The sequence below is a fragment of the Engystomops pustulosus genome, chromosome 6 (assembly GCF_040894005.1).
Source record: "Engystomops pustulosus chromosome 6, aEngPut4.maternal, whole genome shotgun sequence".
NCBI lineage: Eukaryota > Metazoa > Chordata > Amphibia > Anura > Leptodactylidae > Engystomops > Engystomops pustulosus.
In genome coordinates, this window is record NC_092416.1 from 24,659,503 (window position 1) to 24,681,581 (window position 22,079).

At 47.8% G+C, this 22,079-nt stretch overlaps 1 protein-coding gene across 3 annotated transcripts in view; it reads right to left on the reverse strand.

Moving 5' to 3' along the window:
• Nucleotides 1-21,791, reverse strand: part of NPHS1 (NPHS1 adhesion molecule, nephrin) — a 43,793-nt gene extending 22,002 nt beyond the window's left edge. For 2 of the 3 annotated variants that reach the window (XM_072155124.1, XM_072155123.1), the window contains exons 1-9: nt 11,151-11,367; nt 9,769-9,966; nt 5,556-5,678; nt 3,286-3,417; nt 3,128-3,206; nt 2,106-2,209; nt 1,574-1,695; nt 565-736; nt 209-366 (exon numbers count right to left, since the gene is read on the reverse strand). In XM_072155124.1, the coding sequence (XP_072011225.1) occupies nt 209-366; nt 565-736; nt 1,574-1,695; nt 2,106-2,209; nt 3,128-3,206; nt 3,286-3,417; nt 5,556-5,678; nt 9,769-9,966; nt 11,151-11,232 (1,170 nt within the window). In that variant the 5' untranslated portion in view covers nt 11,233-11,367. Of the gene's footprint in view, nt 1-208; nt 367-564; nt 737-1,573; nt 1,696-2,105; nt 2,210-3,127; nt 3,207-3,285; nt 3,418-5,555; nt 5,679-9,768; nt 9,967-11,150; nt 11,368-21,450 lie in introns of those variants that run through there. The other variant, XM_072155125.1, reaches the window with a different exon arrangement.
• Between the last annotated feature and the right edge of the window lie 288 nt (nt 21,792-22,079).

Genomic DNA, 22,079 nt, shown 5'->3' on the forward strand with positions numbered 1-22,079 from the left:
AGATAGATAGATAGATAGATAGATAGATAGATAGATAGATAGGAGATAGATAGGAGATAGATAGATAGATAGATAGATAGATAGATAGATAGATAGATATGAGATAGATAGATAGATATGAGATAGATAGATAGATAGATAGATAGATAGATAGATAGATAGATGGATATGAGATAGATATATGGATGAATAGATGATTACTGCTCACATCAGTCACAGTAACCACAGTATTCTCCAGCTCTACGGCCCCCAGCCACCAGCGGATGTACACGGGGGGATTACTCGATGCAGTAAAACACGAGAACGATAGGGACGTATTCTCTGGACCACTGGATGAGCCGAGAATCGTGACTTTGGTGGGAAGAACTAAGTGAAATACGAGACAAGTCTTAGATTACATCGTTGTATTGTACATTGATTATGTATTAGGTAAAACAGGCAGCAGGTTATACAGAATATATCTCACACAGATATATATACATATTGGATACACACAGAACTATTCGCCAGCCCCCACTAAAGGTCACACCTTCCCCTGAGCCCAGAGCTACAGAAGACACTCACATAGCACATTGAGAGTGATGCCGGCCCGGAGGACCACCGGCGTCACATGATTGACGGCCTCGCAGCTTATTACCGCCCCATTATGCTCCGGTTTGACATTTACAGTCAGAAAACTTCTAGACAGCCTTTTGTTATTGTCCGTCTCCCAGCGGTTGTACACCACTTCATCATTCTGAGTAGGAGAAAAGGAGGAATCTCAATAATGGAATATATAGAAAAGCAAAGGTCACAGTTTGTGTGGAGGACAACATTACAAAAGTGATAACCCACTCACGATCTTCATCTATAAACCTGAATATAGAACAGCGACAACGAGCATCTCACATTCTAGAACACACCATATATGACACAGGAAGCCTATTCAGTGTAATACTTAGCTCCCCCTGTGGAGGCACTGCAGGGAGACAAAACACTTAAAGGGGTTTTCCCACTAAAGAAAATGTTCACATTTTGATCCCCTAGTGATGTTAACACAATAAAGATCATTTTAACCCCTTACTTTACAATGTTACTCAGCATTATTGCTGTTTTAGCTCCTATCACTCCCTAGGTTGCTCAGTGCAAAATCTTAGGGTGTGGATGGGGCCTCTCTAAGCAGACACATTATTATCCATCTAGTTCTGTGGGGTGACAATGTGGTTACATTATCAGGGTACAAGATGGGTACACTTTCATGTGGTGTCTGACATTGTACTAGTATCTGACACATAGAGAGAGAGATGAGACAGATCATGATGATGAGATGATTATACAGAGGCTGACAGAGAGACTTTTACACTGGTACACTTTTAGTTCTGCTACATCTCACAGATATGTGCCTGCCTTCCCCTTCTCCTCAGATCACTTATCTCCTTGTAGTTTGCAGCCTCTCTCTCTGCTCACGATCACTAGGTTCCCTTCAAATTGTAACTAATTATACGATGCTTTTAGGGAAGAGAACCTGCTGTAATATAAATGGTGATCCAAACCAATGGAGTCCACTTACAGCTCATATGACCAAGGAACTCACCTTTAACCACTGCAAGGTTGCCAAAGGGTTTCCGTTATGGGATGTACAGATCAGTTTCAAGGTTTCCTCAGATTTGACGGATGGTCCGTCGTAACCCTGTATGGTAGGGACATCAGGGGGAACTGAAGAAAAAATAGAGTTTAGGAGGGTGAAACAATGGAACGGCCATCTTTTTGGTGCTCCCATCTAAATTGGTAAGTTGTATTCACAGCAACTCATTACTAAAGAATACCATGATACTATGATAATTAGGCTATATTGTCAGATGGGTGTTCCTGGGATGAAACAGACAACCTGGCTCCGCCTATCTGACAGTGAAAACCAAGAAATATTGACATTGATTGTTCGGGAATGATGAGGGCTAAAGAGAAAATTCCAAGAAGGCAAGGATCAATGTAACAATGCCGGATAAGGGGTCGGTAAATCTGGTGAAATTTCCTACTTAAAGCTTAGCTAACTGTGAATATGATCAGGTAAATGGGATACTTGGTAACTTAGATGTGTATGGAGGAACGGTATAGCATTGTCTCACACAGAACATTCATGGTGAAGCTCACGGTCAGTGGTGTCTGAAGAGCTGGGTTTATGGCAGAGCAGACAAGTAGCTTTCCATTATCTGTACTTTGCGGGATGACCCTGGGGGTGAAGAAAACAATAGAGGTTATTCACTTACAGACTAGAAGGCGCCCCCTTTAAAGGAACAGGTTTAGCTTTAGGTGTATTCCTGTGAGATCTACCTGCAATGTGTGATTTAGAAAGGGTGAAGGAGTGATTGTAGTGCCCGTTGCGGTTCCCCTTGTAGTGTCTGAATACCTTTAGTATTAACTATCCACATAACTCTATATTTTCACAGGTAACTTGTGTTTCTATTGTTGTAAGATCTACATTTTTTTATCTCAAATATGCAAAATTGATTTGAACCAAGGTAGGGTGGCCCCAAAACCAGGTACCCCAATGTTAAAAATACAGAAACCAAGTAGAAAATTACTTTCATTTACTCTTAAGACTAGGAAAGGAGAACATATTGGGGCAGATTTACTTACCCGGTCCTGACGCGATCCAGCGGCGCTTTCTCCGACGCTGATTTGGGTTCTGCCGGGATTCACTAAGGTCGTGCGCCCGATGTCCACTAGGTGTCGCTGCTGCGCTGAAGTCCGCCGAAATTCACTTCTCCGTTTCGGTGTATGTGAGTGCTATTTTTGCGACACAATTTTATTTTTTTTAATTCCGCGGTTTTTCAGAATCTGCGGTTTTTTCTCGATTTCTGTCGCTTGAAAGCCAGCGTCGATGCACCACAATCCGATCGCATGTGCCAAAATCTCGGGGCAATTCAGCGCAAATTGGAAAAATTTGAGAACCCAGCGGAAAAAACGCCATTCGGACCCTTAGTAAATGTGCCCCATTGTGCTGACATTACATTTTGAATTAAGGGTAAAGTTGCTGAACGCTTAAATTTTGGTATTCTTGGGGTCCCAACTCTTAAAATCTTACAAAGGTTCATTTGATGGAACGTGGAATAGGACTTACGGAGCACTTCCCCTTTAACCAACTTACATGGCAGATGTTTCTGTATTCTCCAACTTCTCAATGGATCCAGGCTGATTACTGGATGATGATGAAACTTCCACCCCACCTACATGGAACATGGAACCAGAACATCAATGGTTTGCCTTATAATGGAGTCCTCCAATCCCACCCGTTCTCTTACGTACTCCTGGAGATCATCAATGTAGCTGCCGGTTTAGCATTGAGGACACTACATGTGACTGGATATTCTACTCCATAGACCCATGTGACCAAACTTCCGGCTACATATTCTTTAAATACAGGAGGCTCTGGGGGGACTGTGGAAGATATATGATATTAAAATACATACATGGAAGCAGCATATTTACAGAGATTCCTAGATACAGTAACAAATTCAGTGTAACCGGGAAAGACAGATAAATGAGAAGAAACATACAATGTAACTAGGAGAATATGAATTATATACACACTGTAACCTGGAAGGGATATATATATTACATGGATACAGTGTTACCTCCAGGGGATATATATATTACATGCACACTCTGTAACACAAAGGAAAGCTACATGACAAGAATGAAGAATGAAACCAGAAAGATGAATCTATGATACAGAAAGGAAGGAGCAGATAATGTATCACAGGAAACATGTTATACTGTATATACATGGAGGGATGAAAAACAGACGGATAAAGCAGAATTTACATTTGTACATATACAATTTAACCAGAAGAAGAGAATATGTGACATGGTATATACAATGTAACCGGGAGGAGATATGACATGGTATGTACAATGTAACCAGGGGAAGGGGAAGAGATATGACATGGGATATACAATGTAACCAGGGGAAGGGGAAGAGATATGACATGGTATATACAATGTAACCAGGAGGAGGAGATATGACATGGTATGTGCAATGTAACCAGGAGGAGGAGATATGACATGGGATATACAATGTAACCAGGAGGAGGAGATATGACATGGGATATACAATGTAACCAGGAGGAGGAGATATGACATGGGATATACAATGTAACCAGGAGGAGGAGATATGACATGGGATATACAATGTAACCAGGAGGAGGAGATATGACATGGGATATACAATGTAACCAGGAGGAGGAGATATGACATGGGATATACAATGTAACCAGGAGGAGGAGATATGACATGTGATATACAATGTAACCAGGAGGAGGAGATATGACATGGAATATACAATGTAACCAGGAGGAGGGGATATGACATGGGATATACAATGTAACCAGGAGGAGAGGAGATATGACATGGGATATACAATGTAACCAGGAGGAGAGGAGATATGACATGGGATATACAATGTAACCAGGAGGAGGAGAGGAGATATGACATGGGATATACAATGTAACCAGGAGGAGGAGAGGAGATATGACATGGGATATACAATGTAGCCAGGAGGAGGAGAGGAGATATGACATGGGATATACAATGTAACCAGGAGGAGGAGAGGAGATATGACATGGGGGATATACAATGTAACCAGGAGGAGGAGAGGAGATATGACATGGGATATACAATGTAACCAGGAGGAGGAGAGGAGATATGACATGGGGGATATACAATGTAACCAGGAGGAGGAGAGGAGATATGACATGGGATATACAATGTAACCAGGGGAAGGGGAAGAGATATGACATGGGATATACAATGTAACCAGGGGAAGGGGAAGAGATATGACATGGGATATACAATGTAACCAGGGGAAGGGGAAGAGATATGACATGGGATATACAATGTAACCAGGGGAAGGGGAAGAGATATGACATGGGATATACAATGTAACCAGGGGAAGGGGAAGAGATATGACATGGGATATACAATGTAACCAGGGGAAGGGGAAGAGATATGACATGGGAGATATACAATGTAACCAGGAGGAGATATGACATGGGATATACAATGTAACCAGGAGGAGATATGACATGGGATATACAATGTAACCAGGAGGAGGAGATATGACATGGGATATACAGTGTAACCAGGAGGAGGGGAGATATGACATGGGATATACAATGTAACCAGGAGGGGAGGAGATATGACATGGGATATACAATGTAACCAGAAAAAGAGGCGATATGACATGGTATATACAATATAACCTGGAGGGGGGGGGGGGGGGATATGACATGGTATGTACAATGCAACCAGGAGGAGGAGATATGACATGGTATGTACAATGTAACCAGGAGGGGAGGAGATATGACATGGGATATACAATGTAACCAGGAGGAGCTATGACATGGGATATACAATGTAACCAGGAGGAGGAGATATGACATGGTATGTACAATGTAACCAGGAGGGGAGGAGATATGACATGGGAGATATACACTGTAACCAGAAAAAGAGGAGATATAACATGGGATATACAATACAATATCTGACATTGAACCTTTTCTCTTATGTCCACCTACTTAGTACAGTCAGTATTGCGGCATATGACATAATCCCCATGCTGACCTCCGACCTCCCCACTTGGCAGTGGTACTGTGCGTCATCTGACAGCTGACATCGCTCAATGCGGAGATTGTACTCCCCTGTAGGGTTAATGAATACAGGGATCCAATTAGTGAAAAATAATAATTATGTGCGGCACATCTGTGCGAGTCTCCTGGATACACACATCGCACGGCATGTCACAATATTATGTGTCAAGTGACTTTTTTCTATGCAGATTTCAACATCTATAAAAGATCTCCTGCTATACGTTACCTAAAATAGTTCTGTATTGTATGTACAGTATATTACACACCAGATGGAGAGCATCAGGCAGCAGTAATGACTTACAACTTGTTTTCTCCTCCGGGTAAAGACATATTTCTCCTTTGGACATCTGACACGGTTCTTGAGGTGAAACATCACCCCCAAAATCCTTATACAAACTCATTATACATTCAACACTCCTTATACATGGACATTGATTTTAAGACTTTTTTGCCAAACTGCTCATTTGCATATAAAACCACCCTTAATAGGGGCACTATGGGGCAGATTTCATTACCCAGTCCATTTGAGATCCAGCGGTGATTCGGGTCTTCCAGCTATTCACTAAGGCAGTGTGCCTGATGTCCACCAGGTGTCGCTGCTGCGCTGAAGTCCGCCGGAGTTCACGAAGCTAGGCCGGGGTGCAGGTAAGTGTGTGTCACGCGACACAATTTTTTTTTTTTTAAATACAGCGTTTTTTTTCCGAATCCGTGCGGTTTTCCGACGGCCACGCCCCCCCCCCCCCCCCCCCCGGAAATTTTCGGGCAACCCGACGGAAAAACGCGATTCGGGCCCTTAAAAAATGACCCCCACTATGTCTTAGTTGCACCATCTGAGCTTTGGTTTACTGGAATGGCACCAAAAGTACTCTCTGAAATACCCAATTTTTAATGATATTTGGCTTCAGGGTGAAATTTCAGGATGTTGATGCATATGTCCTACCAGTGTTTTATCATTGCACAACTAGATTTCCTCTAACAAGGAGCTCAATAGTAAACTTCACAACAGGTGTTTGATCCACGAATAACCCAATACATTTCCTGGTTCACTAAGAATTAGACAGTCCTCCTCATCATGTTGTCCACATTTGAACATCATGAGACCAAGGCAATGACAAATAATTGATGCAAAATGTCTTGTCATTGTGAGGCTTCAAGCAGGATGTTCTTAGACAGAAGTGGCCCCTGAGCTTAGAACATCACAGAGAGACATCAGCAGGTTGTACCAGAGATACAGAGACTGGAAGAGTCACAGAGAGACATCAGCAGGCTGTACCAGAGATACAGACACTGGAAGAGTCACAGAGACATCAGCAGGTTGTACTAGAGATACAGAGACTGGAAGAGTCACAGAGAGACATCAGCAGGTTGTACCAGAGATACAGAGACTGGAAGAGTCACAGAGAGACATCGGCAGGTTGTATCAGAGATCCAGAGACTGGAAGAGTAACAGAGAGACATCAGCAGGTTGTACCAGAGATACAGACACTGGAAGAGTCACAGAGACATCAGCAGGTTGTACTAGAGATACAGAGACTGGAAGAGTCACAGAGAGACATCAGCAGGTTGTACCAGAGATACAGAGACTGGAAGAGTCACAGAGAGACATCGGCAGGTTGTATCAGAGATCCAGAGACTGGAAGAGTAACAGAGAGACATCAGCAGGTTGTACCAGAGATACAGAGACTGGAAGAGTCACAGAGAGACATCAGCAGGTTGTACCAGAGATACAGAGACCGGAAGAGTCACAGAGAGACATCAGCAGGTTGTACCAGAGATACAGAGACTGGAAGAGTCACAGAGAGACATCAGCAGGTTGTACCAGAGATACAGAGACTGGAAGAGTCACAGAGAGACATCAGCAGGTTGTATCAGAGATCCAGAGACTGGAAGAGTAACAGAGAGACATCAGCAGGTTGTACCAGAGATACAGAGACTGGAAGAGTCACAGAGAGACATCAGCAGGTTGTACCAGAGATACAGAGACTGGAAGTGTCACAGAGAGACATCAGCAGGTTGTACCAGAGATACAGAGACTGCAGGAGTCACAGAGAGACATCAGCAGGTTGTACCAGAGATACAGAGACTGGAAGAGTAACAGAGAGACATCAGCAGGTTGTACCATAGATACAGAGACTGGAAGAGTCACAGAGAGACATCAGCAGGTTGTACCAGAGATACAGAGACTGGAAGAGTCACAGAGAGACATCAGCAGGTTGTACCAGAGATACAGAGACTGGAGGAGTCACAGAGAGACATCAGCAGGTTGTACCAGAGATACAGAGACTGGAGGAGTCACAGAGAGACATCAGCAGGTTGTACCAGAGATACAGAGACTGGAGGAGTCACAGAGACATCAGCAGGTTGTACCAGAGATACAGAGACTGGAAGAGTCACAGAGAGACATCAGCAGGTTGTACCAGAGATACAGAGACTGGAAGAGTGACAGAGAGACATCAGCAGGTTATACCAGAGATACAGAGACTGGAAGAGTCACGGAGAGACATCAGCAGATTGTACCAGAGATACAGAGACTGGAAGAGTCACAGAGAGACATCAGCAGGTTGTGCCAGAGATACAGAGACTGGAAGAGTCACAGAGAGACATCAGCAGGTTGTACCAGAGATACAGAGACTGGAGGAGTCACAGAGACATCAGCAGGTTGTACCAGAGATACAGAGACTGGAAGAGTCACAGAGAGACATCAGCAGGTTGTACCAGAGATACAGAGACTGGAGGAGTCACAGAGACATCAGCAGGTTGTACCAGAGATACAGAGACTGGAAGAGTCACAGAGAGACATCAGCAGGTTGTACCAGAGATACAGAGACTGGAGGAGTGACAGAGAGACATCAGCAGGTTATACCAGAGATACAGAGACTGGAAGAGTCACGGAGAGACATCAGCAGATTGTACCAGAGATACAGAGACTGGAAGAGTCACAGAGAGACATCAGCAGGTTGTGCCAGAGATACAGAGACTGGAAGAGTCACAGAGAGACATCAGCAGGTTGTACCAGAGATACAGAGACTGGAGGAGTCACAGAGACATCAGCAGGTTGTGCCAGAGATACAGAGACTGGAAGAGTCACAGAGAGACATCAGCAGGTTGTACCAGAGATACAGAGACTGGAGGAGTCACAGAGACATCAGCAGGTTGTACCAGAGATACAGAGACTGGAAGAGTCACAGAGAGACATCAGCAGGTTGTACCAGAGATACAGAGACTGGAAGAGTGACAGAGAGACATCAGCAGGTTATACCAGAGATACAGAGACTGGAAGAGTCACAGAGAGACATCAGCAGATTGTACCAGAGATGCAGAGACTGGAAGAGTCACAGAGAGACATCAGCAGGTTGTGCCAGAGATACAGAGACTGGAAGAGTCACAGAGAGACATCAGCAGGTTGTACCAGAGATACAGAGACTGGAAGAGTCACAGAGAGACATCAGCAGGTTGTACCAGAGATACAGAGACTGGAAGAGTCACAGAGAGACATCAGCAGGTTGTACCAGAGATACAGAGACTGGAAGAGACACAGAGAGACATCAGCAGGTTGTACCAGAGATACAGAGACTGGAAGAGTCACAGAGAGACATCAGCAGGTTGTACCAGAGATACAGAGACTGGAAGAGTCACAGAGAGACATCAGCAGGTTGTACCAGAGATACAGAGACTGGAAGAGTCACAGAGAGACATCAGCAGGTTGTACCAGAGATACAGAGACTGGAAGAGTCACAGAGATACATCAGCAGGTTGTACCAGAGATACAGAGACTAGAGGAGTCACAGAGAGACATCAGCAGGTTGTACCAGAGATGCAGAGACTGGAAGAGACACACAGAGACATCAGCAGGTTGTACCAGAGATACAGAGACTGGAAGAGTCACAGAGAGACATCAGCAGGTTGTACCAGGGATACAGAGACTGGAAGAGTCTCTGTATCTATAGGAAGAGCTGAGTTGCCATGAACTCTGTGTCCCAGAACCTCCTAGAAGAGCGGGAGTCGCCGCAGAAGACAATTAGTGAACAGCAGGAGACATTGTCAGATGTAATTTCACCTGAAAGCCAGATATCTGTAACTTTTTGCAGTGTACTACATATAGGGTGCACCTATAACCTTTTACCCCATTGTTGGGTCTTACCTTTCTGGGGGTCTCCCACCATGCTGTACCGAGGGAATCCTGGAATTCTCCTATCAGGTCCCAGGAGGAGCCCATCCTTGACCCACTGCACAATGCCAGACGCATGCTGGACGGCACACACCAGGACCTGCTCTGACCCCTGCACTACGGTGACATTATCCGGCTGGACACGGAACACCTGCTGGATTCCAGACGAGCCTTGGAAAAGCGACAGGAGAAACCGGATATTCACCAGATTGTGTTGTAATGAGGATATTCACACAGAATTACAATGGAAACAATCCCTGCAGATTACTTGTGAGGCACCGAGCCATGTGCCATCAGGGACACTAAACTGCTCAACTCCTAGGACAATAAACTACTCACCACCAGGGACACTAAACCACTGAACACCAGGGACACTAAACCACCGAACACCAGGGACACTAAACCACTGAACACCAGGGACACTAAACCCCTGAACACCAAGGATACAAAACCACTGAACACCAAGGATACTAAACCACTGAACACCAGGGACACTAAACCACTGAACACCAAGGACACTAAACCACTGAACACCAAGGATACAAAACCACTGAACACCAAGGATACTAAACCACTGAACACCAGGGACACTAAACCACTGAACATCAGGGACACTAAACCACCAAACACCAGGGACACTAAACCACTGAACACCAAGGATACTAAACCACTGAACACCAGGGGCACTAAACCACTAAACACCAGGGACATAAAACCAACGAACACTAGTGACTGAACACCAGGGACACTAAACCACTGAACACCAGGGACACTAAACCACTGAACACCAGGGACACTAAACCACCGAACACTAGTGACTGAACACCAGGGACACTAAACCACTGAACACCAGGGACACTAAACCACCGAACACTAGTGACTGAACACCAGGGACACTAAACCACTGAACACTCGGGACACTAAACCACTGAACACCAGGGACACTAAACCACCAAGCACCAGTGACAAACCACAAGGGACACTAAACATTGGCCACCAGGGAAACTAAACAACATAACTCCTAGGACACTAAACTACTGGACACCAGAGACATTAGACCACTGAATACCAGGGTCATTTAACACTGAATACACGGGACCCTACACTACTGAACACCAGGGACACTAAACCACTCAACTCCTAGGACACTAAACCACTGAACACCAGGGACATTACACTACTGAACATCAGGGGCATAAACCACTGAACAATGGGAAACTGAACAATAAGGGATCAAGCTTACTACACTACTGTCTACCAGGGACACCAGACCACTGAACATTAAAGGACATTAACCTCTGTACACCAGGGACACTTGACTCACAAGGAAATGATGGTGCAGATACTATACATACCTCTGAAAATACAGAGACAGCAGGTCAGGATGACTGTAGCAGAATCCATATCCCTCCACTGCTGGTATCTGTGAGAAAACATCAGACAATTCAAGAATCATTTATCTCCAGCTCTGACATCCAATTGCTACTCCAAAAACTGCATTATAAGAGTCCATAATAGTGAGTGCAGCTCGGACATATATTACAGGATGTAACTCAGGATCAGTACAGGATAAGTAAGGTCATGTATGTACAGTGACTGCACCAGCAGCAGAATAGTGAGTGCAGCTCTGGAGTATAATACAGGATGTAACTCAGGATCAGTACAGGATAAGTAATGTCATGTATGTACACAGTGACTGCACCAGCAGAATAGTGAGTGCAGCTCTGGTGTATAATACAGGATGTAACTCAGGATCAGTACAGGATAAGTAATGTCATGTATGTACACAGTGACTGCACCAGCAGCAGAATAGTGAGTGCAGCTCTGGGGTATAATACAGGATGTAACTCAGGATCAGTACAGGATAAGTAAGGTCATGTATGTACACAGTGACTGCACCAGCAGCAGAATAGTGAGTGCAGCTCTGGAGTATAATACAGGATGTAACTCAGGATCAGTACAGGATAAGTAATGTCATGTATGTACACAGTGACTGCACCAGCAGCAGAATAGTGAGTGCAGCTCTGGAGTATAATACAGGATGTAACTCAGGATCAGTACAGGATAAGTAATGTCATGTATGTACACAGTGAGTGCACCAGCAGCAGATAGTGAGTGCATCTCTGGGGTATAATACAGGATATAACTCAGGATCAGTACAGGATAAGTAATGTCATGTATGTACACAGTGACTGCACCAGCAGCAGAATAGTGAGTGCAGCTCTGGAGTATAATACAGGATGTAACTCAGGATCAGTACAGGATAAGTAATGTCATGTATGTACACAGTGAGTGCACCAGCAGCAGATAGTGAGTGCATCTCTGGTGTTGCTCGTCAGCTCGTTAACTCTCTGTTGCTGTGAGAGGCTGTGTGCTGCTGCTGCTCCTGAGCTCCAGGGAAAACCACCTCCACCTGGGGCCTGCTCTCTCCTCTCCCAGGGAGGGAGTGGGTTTTCAGGCATGAGCCAGGGCAGCAAGTCCCAGGCTCCTGCTTCCCGGTCCAGGCCGGCGGGAGGCAGGGGTAGCCAGGAACCGGCCAGCGCTGCGGAAGCCTTGGGGGTAAGAAGATCTGCGAGGAACAGCAGCAATGCTGCTCCAAGTACCCCCAGGCCAGCTAAGGCTTCAAAAAGCACCAAAACCCCAGGAAAGCTGGATACCTCGGGAAAGCTGGGTACCAAGGAAAAGCTGGATACTGCGGGAAAGCTGAGTGCTCAGGGAGGTGAGGCTAACCTCAGTGAAGAGGGCTGGGGAATGCTGAGGACCCGGGAGTCTATTTCCAGCTATGCCTCCCGGGCTCTGGGCCACCTCTCTGAGTACGAAGAAGCCAGCAAGACTGTGAGGAGACTGCGGGAGGAGCTCAGGTGCGCCCATGCCAGGGCAAGCTCTGCCCCAAAGAGGAAGAAGGAGCAGATTCTGGCAGAGATTTCCAGGCTCCAGACTGACATCCAGGCCTTGGAGGAGAGGAAGGCTTACCTGCTGGAGAGGAGTGGACCATTTAAAGAAAAGATCCTGAATGATGAGAGATTCCGGGAGATGGAGGAGGAAAAGCAGAGGCGGCTGATGGGGCTTCAGCCAGAGAGTCAGACGGAGGAGGAAAGTCCGGTACCGTACAGTGGGCCCCCTGCAGGACAAGCGGCTATGTCATCTGGCTGCGGTTCTGCCGGCCCGGGTGAGGATAGTGACAGCCACCAGGGAGGGGCGCTGATGGAGGAGATCAGACGGCTCGAGTCCCCTGTGCACCTCCAGGACTTTACTTTTGGAGACGATCTGCCGGAGGATGCACCGGGGGGCAGCAAACCACGAAAGAAGAAGACCAAATCCGTGGAAGTGGTGAGTCTAGTTTACAGCCCCCTCCCCGTAAAACCCGAGTCGGCCGCAGGGTCAGCTCACTGTGCGAGCCCCGTTACCCAGCCCAGCACGGGTCCTGCAGTGGACTCAGTGCCAGGGAGCGGGGAGATTACAGGTGTGACATCTGATGTGGCGATGGGCTCCGTCTCTGTTTGTGGTAACAGTGGGGGAGCAGGGGAAACATCGGCCGCAAGGCCGGACAGTAAGGGCGGCTCGGCAGTGGCGATACCATCGAAATCCAGTGCTGTGGTGCGTCCCCCAGTGGGAGGGGGGGATAGCCCGGCACTGGTGGCAGCTTCCGGTGCCTCGGCGCCTCTTCATGCTGTTGCCGCTGATCACTTGGTTATGGGGCGGCGGCAGCGTGGAGGGGTTGCTGAGGCTGAGGGCTCCGAACCTCCCAAACCTAAAGTCCTGTTTTGCGTAGGAGTTGGAGACAGTCTGCAGAGGAGTGCTGAGGAAGGTGGGGATCAGCGGCGCCTCACACCGGCCAAAGATCAGCGGCGACTCTTACCTTCCCCTAAGAAAAGTAAAATAACATCTGCTACCGATGATGCGGAGGGCACAAGTGTGACACAAGTTGGGGTCCCCTCTGGGCGATGCGCTGTGGGGGGACCCCCGTCCCTTGTGCCTGAAGATGCGGAGGTGGTCATGTCCCCTGATGTTGGTGCTGGTCCAGCCAGTGTGAATGGTGTCAGTAATGTTGTGGTGGATAATGTGAATGGTGTGAGTGGTGCTGAATCTTTTCCAGCTTTGGGGGTGAGTGATGGAGTGACTGGTGGTGTGGGTGGCGCGGCTGAGGTGGGTAGTGTTAATGTGGTGGGTGCAGGGGTTGGTCCGGTTGCTCCCCCAGTGGCGGCCCCTATTAAGAGCTATGCCAGTGTCGCTGCTGGGGGACGTAGGGTTCCATCATCCTCGTCTCTGGGCTCTGGGGACGGCTTTTTGCAACGGCGCCTCCTGCAGGCCTTACAGAAGGGTGAAAGGACGATCAATGTAGCGGGGCAGGAGGTTGATTTGTCGTTTTGGATAGAGAGGCACGGCCTGTCTGCCTTCCGAGAGCAAAGAGGCGGGAGACATCATGGTCGCTCCCGACAACCGGGCCGGGTGCTAACCGTAGGAATGTGGTCCGTCTTCGGTGGCGTGGCAGTGATGTGTGTCCCCCTCGGGCACGGGTAGTTGAGCTGCTGCTGAAGATGGACTTCAAGGCGGCTGACATCTTTGCCTTGATCCATCCCTATGGTACATCTGAGTTTGATGTCAGCTTTGTTCGGCCGGAGGGGCTTGAGCTCTTCTGGTCCAACTATGAGCTGAGATACAACGAGCCCGAGTGGCGGGACTTTGCTGTGCAAGCAGTGTCCCGCCAGAGCGAACTCAAGAAAGTGACCGTTCTTACCCGTAATGAATCACTATCTTGCTTTGACATCATGACCTGGATGAATCGTTATGGAGAGGTACTGGGAGTACCAGAGAAAAATCGAGACAAGTTTGGTATCTGGTCAGGGGCCTGGACCTTCATGGTGAAGTTGAGGCGTTCAGGTAACTCAGTCGCCCACATCCCTTCATCAGCCTTCCTAGGGAGGGATCGGATCCTGATCTTCTACCGGGGGCAGCCTAAGCTGTGTCACAGGTGCGGTGACCCCACACATTTCAGCGCAAACTGCACCGTGCAGAAGTGTGCGTTGTGTGGGGGTGTCGGCCATCTCGCTGCATCCTGTACAGGGCAGATTAGGTGTAACCTGTGTGGTGATCTCGGTCACCCGTACAGTCGTTGTCCTCTTTCCTTCGCTAATGCGGGCTCAACCTCAGCGGATGAAAGCCATGAGGCTGAATCTGCTGGGGAGGGGACTAGCAGAGGCAGAGGAATGGAGGGGCCAGGGAAGAAAGACAGGAAAAAGACGCCTGCCCAGCTAAGGCGTCTAGAGAAGCGTCAACAGGAGAGAGAGCGGGGGGAGTCTCGGGCTGCTGGGACAACCTCTGGCGCTCTCCTGGAGACCTCACCTGTCGCTGAGGCCCCAGGGGATGATGTACTGGATGAGGAGGTCAGGAGGATCGAGAGAGAGGAAGGTGCCACGTCCTCAGACTCCTCCCATTATGAGAGTATGGACGAGGATAATAGGGCGTGGCTAGAGGAAAAGCGTAAGCGTGGCGCCAAAAAGAAGAAAAAGGGTAAAAAGAAGGGAGGTGTAAGATCTTCTCCCTCCCTGACTAAGGTACCCAAGGAAGGTGCAACCGACCCCCCGCTGGTCGAACTTTCAAATCGATTCCTGGCCCTGGATGGAGCCTCTCCTGCCGATGGAGGGGCTGAGGGTGAAGGGCCAGAGGTGGCGGAGCCTGCAGGGGGTGCCGAGTCTCCCCCTGGGGAGTCAGGGTCCTCAGGAGGGGAGACTGGCCCAGAGTCTGGAGACGAGGATGAGGGGGCAGGTCCTGGATCTGCCCCTGAAGCATCAGAGGTGCGGGAGATGGACACCACAATATGTCTAAAAAGGGGGTGTTCATTTCCCGAGGGTGGTGGTAAGATGGGTAAAAAGAAAGCCGTCCAACTCAATCACTCATGATGGCGGTACCCACTCCGTTGACGCTGGCGTCCATTAATGTCGCCAGCATTAAGTCTGATGCGGCTAGATTTGCGGCCTTTGATTTTCTCGGCCGCGTTGAAGCCGACATTTTATTTTTGCAGGAGACCAGGCTGCCAGATTTGGCGGCCGTGTTTAAAGCTAAGAGGGAATGGAGACACGGGCCTTCCTATTGGTCTCTTGCGGCCGAGCCGTATAGCGGAGTGGCGGTCCTTTTTACCGCACCGGTAGAATGCCGACGAGTTATTGAGTTAGAAATGGGGAGGTGCCTGATCCTGGATGTCCTCATGAAGGGACAAGAACTTCGCCTAATTAACATCTATGGTCCCCAGTCCAAGTGGGACAGGAAGTGTCTCTTTATGAGGATCAAGCCCTACCTTTTTACAAGTCGGCAGGTGGTCTTTGGAGGGGACTTCAATGCTGTCACGAGGTCCCAGGATAGGGGAGGTTCCAGAGACAAGCTGACTTATGATAGCGTCGCTCTTAATAGCATAGCCAGTGAGGCTCGCCTGGTGGATGTCCACATCCGGCACACCCCAGGCCACGCGGGGTTCACCTATTATAGGGGTAGCTGTAGGTCTAGAATAGACAGGTTTTATTTAAAGGAGGAAGCCATTTCTTCAGCAGTGTCCGTTGTTGAGGTGGAGTTCTCCGATCACTGTCTAATTTTGTTTTCTCTGAATGTTACAGAGACCCCCCGGATGGGAAGAGGCTACTGGAAGCTCAATTCGTCTCTCCTGGAAGAAGCGGAGATCAGACAATCCTTTGAGGACTTTCTTCAGAGCCAGGTACCATTGCTGGGCCTTTGTAGCAGTAAGTCAGAGTGGTGGGAGATGCTCAAGAAAAGGGTGGCGAGATTCTTCCGCCAGCTCTCGAGCCTCAGGAGCCTGGACAGGTACCGCCTGTATCAGGGCCTGAGGAGGAAACTCGAGCATCTCGTCTCGACTGGAGGTAGTCGTGAGGACATCTCCAGAGTGAAATCCTTGCTGAAGAGGTGTCAGTACGATAGACACGCATCTTTGGTTTTTGAGAGGGATTACGGGAAATACCGCTCGCCCGACCCTTACAGAAACTGCAAGATGTCAGTGAATGGTAAAGTTGTCACAGGACTGGTTGACAGTACGGGATCCCTGAAAAGGTCCAGATCAGGGATTCTGGAGGTCGTCAGATCCTTCTACTCGCACCTCTTGGGCAGGAAGGATCTAGATCGGGATGTGATGTCGGCTTTCCTGGCTGAAACTGTCCCTGAGCCAGGAGTAGACCCCTCTCTTGATGTTTTGACAGAGATGATCAGGGAAGAGGAAGTCAGCCGGGCGATTGAAGGGCTCGCCCTCAAGAAATCGCCAGGCCCGGATGGCTTAACATCTGAGTTTTATAAGACCTTTAAGGACGCCTTGGTTCCCCTCTTGACTGAGGTATTCAATGAGTGTCTTTCCTTGGGCGTTCTGCCGAAGTCAATGAGGAGGTCAGCCCTGATCATCCTGTCAAAGGGTAAGGACCGATCTCGTATTGAGAACTGGCGTCCCATAGCGCTTCTCAATGCGGACAGAAAGGTTTTGGCAAAGGTGCTGTTTAATCGGCTGGTGCAGTTTGCGCCCCGGCTCCTTTCGGGGACCCAGCACTGCTCTGTTCCAGGCCGCAGTACATTTAGTGCTGTGCTTTGTGTCCGGGAGGCAGTGGAGCAGGGCAGGGCTGGTAACTGGAAGGGGTACTTGCTGTCCTTGGATCAGGCAAAAGCGTTTGATCGGGTTAACCACGAGTACCTCTGGTCTGTCCTTCTGAGGTATGGCCTGCCGGGTGGGTTTGTCAATTGGCTGAAAGTTTTGTACGCAGGGGCAGAGAGTTTCCCGCTTGTGAACGGTTGGATTGGCCGCTCTTTTGAGGTCGGGTCTGGTGTTCGCCAGGGTTGTCCTCTGAGCCCACTTTTATACGTGTTCGCGATTGACCCATTCCTTAGGAGGGTTGATCGTGGGCCGTTGGTGGGAGTCGGGATGGATCGGGCAGCACCGGAAGCCACTCTAAGGGTGGTAGCGTATGCTGATGATGTCACCGTTTTCGTGTCCTCGGGAGGGGAGGCGCAGTGGGTGATGTCAGAGGTTGACCGCTACTCAGAGGTTTCTGGGTCCAAGATCAACCGGGATAAGTGTGAGAGTCTCTGGCTGGGAGAGGGGGATCCAGGCTTTGATCTCCCGGACACTCTTCCAGGGCCCCAGGACTCTGCCAAAGTTCTAGGCATCGAATTTGGCCAGGGGGATTACCCCATGCAAAACTGGGATGGCAGGCTTAAGATCGCCGCTCAGAAGGTGGACCAGTGGAAGGGTTGGTCTTTGACCCTCAGAGAAAGGGTTAACCTGATTAAAACTTACCTGCTCCCATTACTGATATATCTGGGCAGTGTGTGCATGTTGCCAGAACCCCTCTGGACTCGGGTTTACAGTCTGTTCTTCCAGCTGTTATGGGGGAATAGGCTGAACCTTATCAAGAGGGAGGTTACTTACCGCACGAGGAGACAAGGAGGGTTGTGTATGGTCAACCCTGTGGTGTTCCTAGTGAATACCTTTCTTAAGATCAATGTAGCAAACCTCTGGAAAGAGAGGGCTCCTCCGTGGGTATACTCCTGCAGGGGATGGTTTCGGCCTTTCTTCCAGGAATGGGAGACAGGAGGGAGAGTGAAGGATCTCCGTACACCGCATGGGCATCTTCCGGCTTACGCTACCCCGGTTCTGAAGGTGATTCGCCGGTGGGGTCTGGGAATGTGGGAGATCAGGACCATGTCGAGGAAAGTCCTTGACAAGAGGGTTCTGTTGACCCATTTCCAGAAGCCTCTGGCCCTCAGGGATTGCCCAAGTCGGGATCTTGGGGTGGGTTTGAGTTTATTGAATTCCATCAGGATCCCCTTGAAGTTTTGGGACGTGACTTGGCGCTGCTTCCATGGAAAGCTGTGTGTGAGGGACAATCTGAAGTGTAGGAGCTCTGAGGAAAGGGGTTGTCCCCGGGAGGAGTGCGGTGGTCTGCTGGAGAGCATGGACCACTTCCTGCTTCAGTGCCCCTTTAACACAGAGGTGTACAACCGGGTGGGCGCTTCCATCCATTGGCCCGGGTTGGCCGGTCTCTCCTATGCGGAGTGGGCCTATGGAGCATTCAGAGGCCTGGGTGGCCGGGACCGCTGCACGTTATTCCTAGTTAGTCTAGTGGTCAGGTACCACACGTGGAACGCATGGTGTTTAGTATCGACGCAGCGTAAAATCCTCCCGGTGGATGAGGTGGTTAGGAACATTCTGGGTGACCTGGTGAAGGTGCGCTCTCTGGAGTATGAGAGGCTGGGCACGGGGAGGGCCTCTCTCCTTTGGAAGGGGTTCTCCTTTAGTGTCCCTTAGTCTGTCATCTCCTCTCCTGGTGTTGGGCTGATGCTGCACTGTAGATTTTTGTTTTGTATCTGGGCATGTAGTGATGTTGGGGCTTGCAGGCGCCGAACCTGGGCTTTATGTGGTTTTGATTAATGTTGTTCAGGTTTAATTTGTATTCTGTTTTCTTTGTTATGTTGTAATTAGTGTATATATTGTATATATTGTATATAGTGGGGTTTGGGACATAGTGTTAGGTTGGGAGGGGGGTGATAGTGGTGGACTTATGAACTGACCCTGGACACTGGTCTGGACTACTTAACGCAAACTTTGGACGTTAGACCAGTGTCTGGGGGGAAGGGGAGGGTGCGGGCGAGGGATTTAGTTTAGTGTAGTGTTATGTGTATTTGTTATTATATATTTAAAAAAAAAAAAAAAAAAAAAATGGGTGTGGGGTGGTTTGTTATTAGAGGGTGTGGGGTGGGTTTATGTATATTTATAGTCATTTATGTTTATTTGTGGGTGTGGCTTGTCTTTGTTTATTGGTTTGGTTTAGGTTGTGATAATCGGTTGGGTGGGGGTTGTGGTATTTGGTGTTTAATCATTTCGGTGTATTGTAAGTTATTGTTTTTGCTAGGTATGAATGGGGCTGGACCAGCAGGTAAGATATTGTATATATTGTATATATTTTGTATATTATGTTTTGTTTGTATTGTTATGTTTTTTACTTTTATATAAAATAAAAGATCTACAGGATGTAACTCAGGATCAGTACAGGATAAATAATGTCATGTATGTACACAGTGACTGCACCAGCAGCAGAATAGTGAGTGCAGCTCTGGAGTATAATACAGGATGTAACTCAGGATCAGTACAGGATAAGTAATGTCATGTATGTACACAGTGACTGCACCAGCAGCAGAATAGTGAGTGCAGCTCTGGGGTATATACAGGATGTAACTCAGGATCAGTACAGGATAAGTAATGTCATGTATGTACACAGTGACTGCACCAGCAGCAGAATAGTGAGTGCAGCTCTGGGGTATAATACAGGATGTAACTCAGGATCAGTACAGGATAAGTAATGCCATGTATGTACACAGTGACTGCACCAGCAGCAGAATAGTGAGTGCAGCTCTGGAATATAATACATGATGTGGCTTAGAAATACATGTCGTGTGCCATAAGCTGTAAAGGAGTTGGGTGGGGGGTGTATAGTTCAGAACAGAAGTACATGGATGGTGAAGGCTATAAACCTACTGGCCCATTATACATATTTGTGAGCCAACCTAATAGAATGTCCATATAAAATGAAACAAAAGAGCAATAATAATAATAGGAATAATGGAGGTTTGGGTAATGACCCCCAGAGAAGGCTCAGCCTCATCCCTCTGCAGGTATCACACAAGGTTCCAGCATATTATACAGCAGTGATTGTGCGCAGCCTTTGATGCTGATACAATGTAACATAATTATCTCATCACATTGTGGAGGGCTCTCAAGAAACTGAGACAAAGGAACAGAAGATACAAAGAATAAATCGCACAATCCGATGACCTGGATACATTAGCCCCAAGGTCTCCTCTGGTGTGAGCTCATCTTATGGATGTCCTGAGAGGTGGCCATCCAGCTTTCTACAGATCCTGTATGTCTTCCTATGGAATCAATTGCATAACAAAATTGTGTCAGTCTTAACTGCATGTATGGTAATCTGTTCATGAACCAGGATGCTTGGTATGAACATCTCTATTAATCTCTTCCCACTCTGCATGGAAAGGGGGGGGGGGGGGGTTAAAGGGCCAAGTCATGGGGAGAGATCTTAGTCTGATGCAAGTTTTTGGTTGTATCTCAGTGACTTTTTGAGTTCATTGGGTTATTTGCGCAATTTTTTTGCGCCTTTTTCCAGTAGTTCACCCGGTTTCACCGTGTAGCAGTTTCCTGGTTTGCGCCTAATTTGTCTTTGTATTTTTGTCTTTCTCCTCCTTTCAGCTGTTTTTGCCTTATCTAACATTAATCTGCGCCTATAAGGGCACCAATAATTGCGCACAATAATTTGCGCCTAATAAGTCTACAAAAAAAAAACTGGATTTGACAAAGAGCCAAAACTACGAAGACAAATGAGCTGCAAAAAAGGCGTAAAAAGAGCACAGAGAAGGGGGGGGGATAAGAGAAATGACCCCCATGAGCTTATAATAGTACTGGAGCGTTATAAGAGGAGGAGCTGATATCCGTCATAGAGATGGAGGTAAAGTAATGATCATGGGGTAAGGGAGGATTTTTCAAAGTGGCTGATAACAGGGAACAATAGATTAGATTATGTGTGTCCCTTTAAGAAGTGGGGTGTCAGGAGACGTGTGGTTGTGTAGAGCGGACTGAGCATTGAGCAGACTTACCTTCTATCAGGTAGGTGGTGGCAGGACGTGGCTTCACAGAACGCTCTTCTCCATCAGTCTCTCTGTCTCTGTGTCTCCTGTCTGTCTCGGGCTCTGTCTCTCCTCCTCGCTTCTCGCAGTTAGTGGGAGTCAGTGCACTCAGCAGTTGTGAGACTGACACATCATGTTCAGTCCCAATATCCTGTGACACCCGCACTCACCCCACGCACCCTATACATTCCAGCGTGTCATCCTGCACACCGGGTGCCAGCCCGTACCCTCGGAGGATATGGCTTATAACGCGTATCCGGAGCTGTACGAGGGCTTGTTTTCTGCGCAATGTATTGTCCTTCCTAGTGACGCCATTTCATATTTCATGTCGGGAAGCTGAAAAAAAAATTCCACTTTCGGTTAAGTTGGCGGAAAAATTAAAAATTTGTGACATTTTCTAGTGGGTTCTGTTTTTACGGCTTTCACCGACACTATTAACTTTTTCGGTGTACGGAGATGTGCGAGGTGTCATCTGTGTCGTGAGATGAGATGAGCATTTTCATTGCTACCTTTTTGGGGACTGTTTGACCTTTTGATGACCTTTTATTAAAAATGTCATGACACTGGTGGTCCTATTTTTCCATTACGGGGTTCACCGC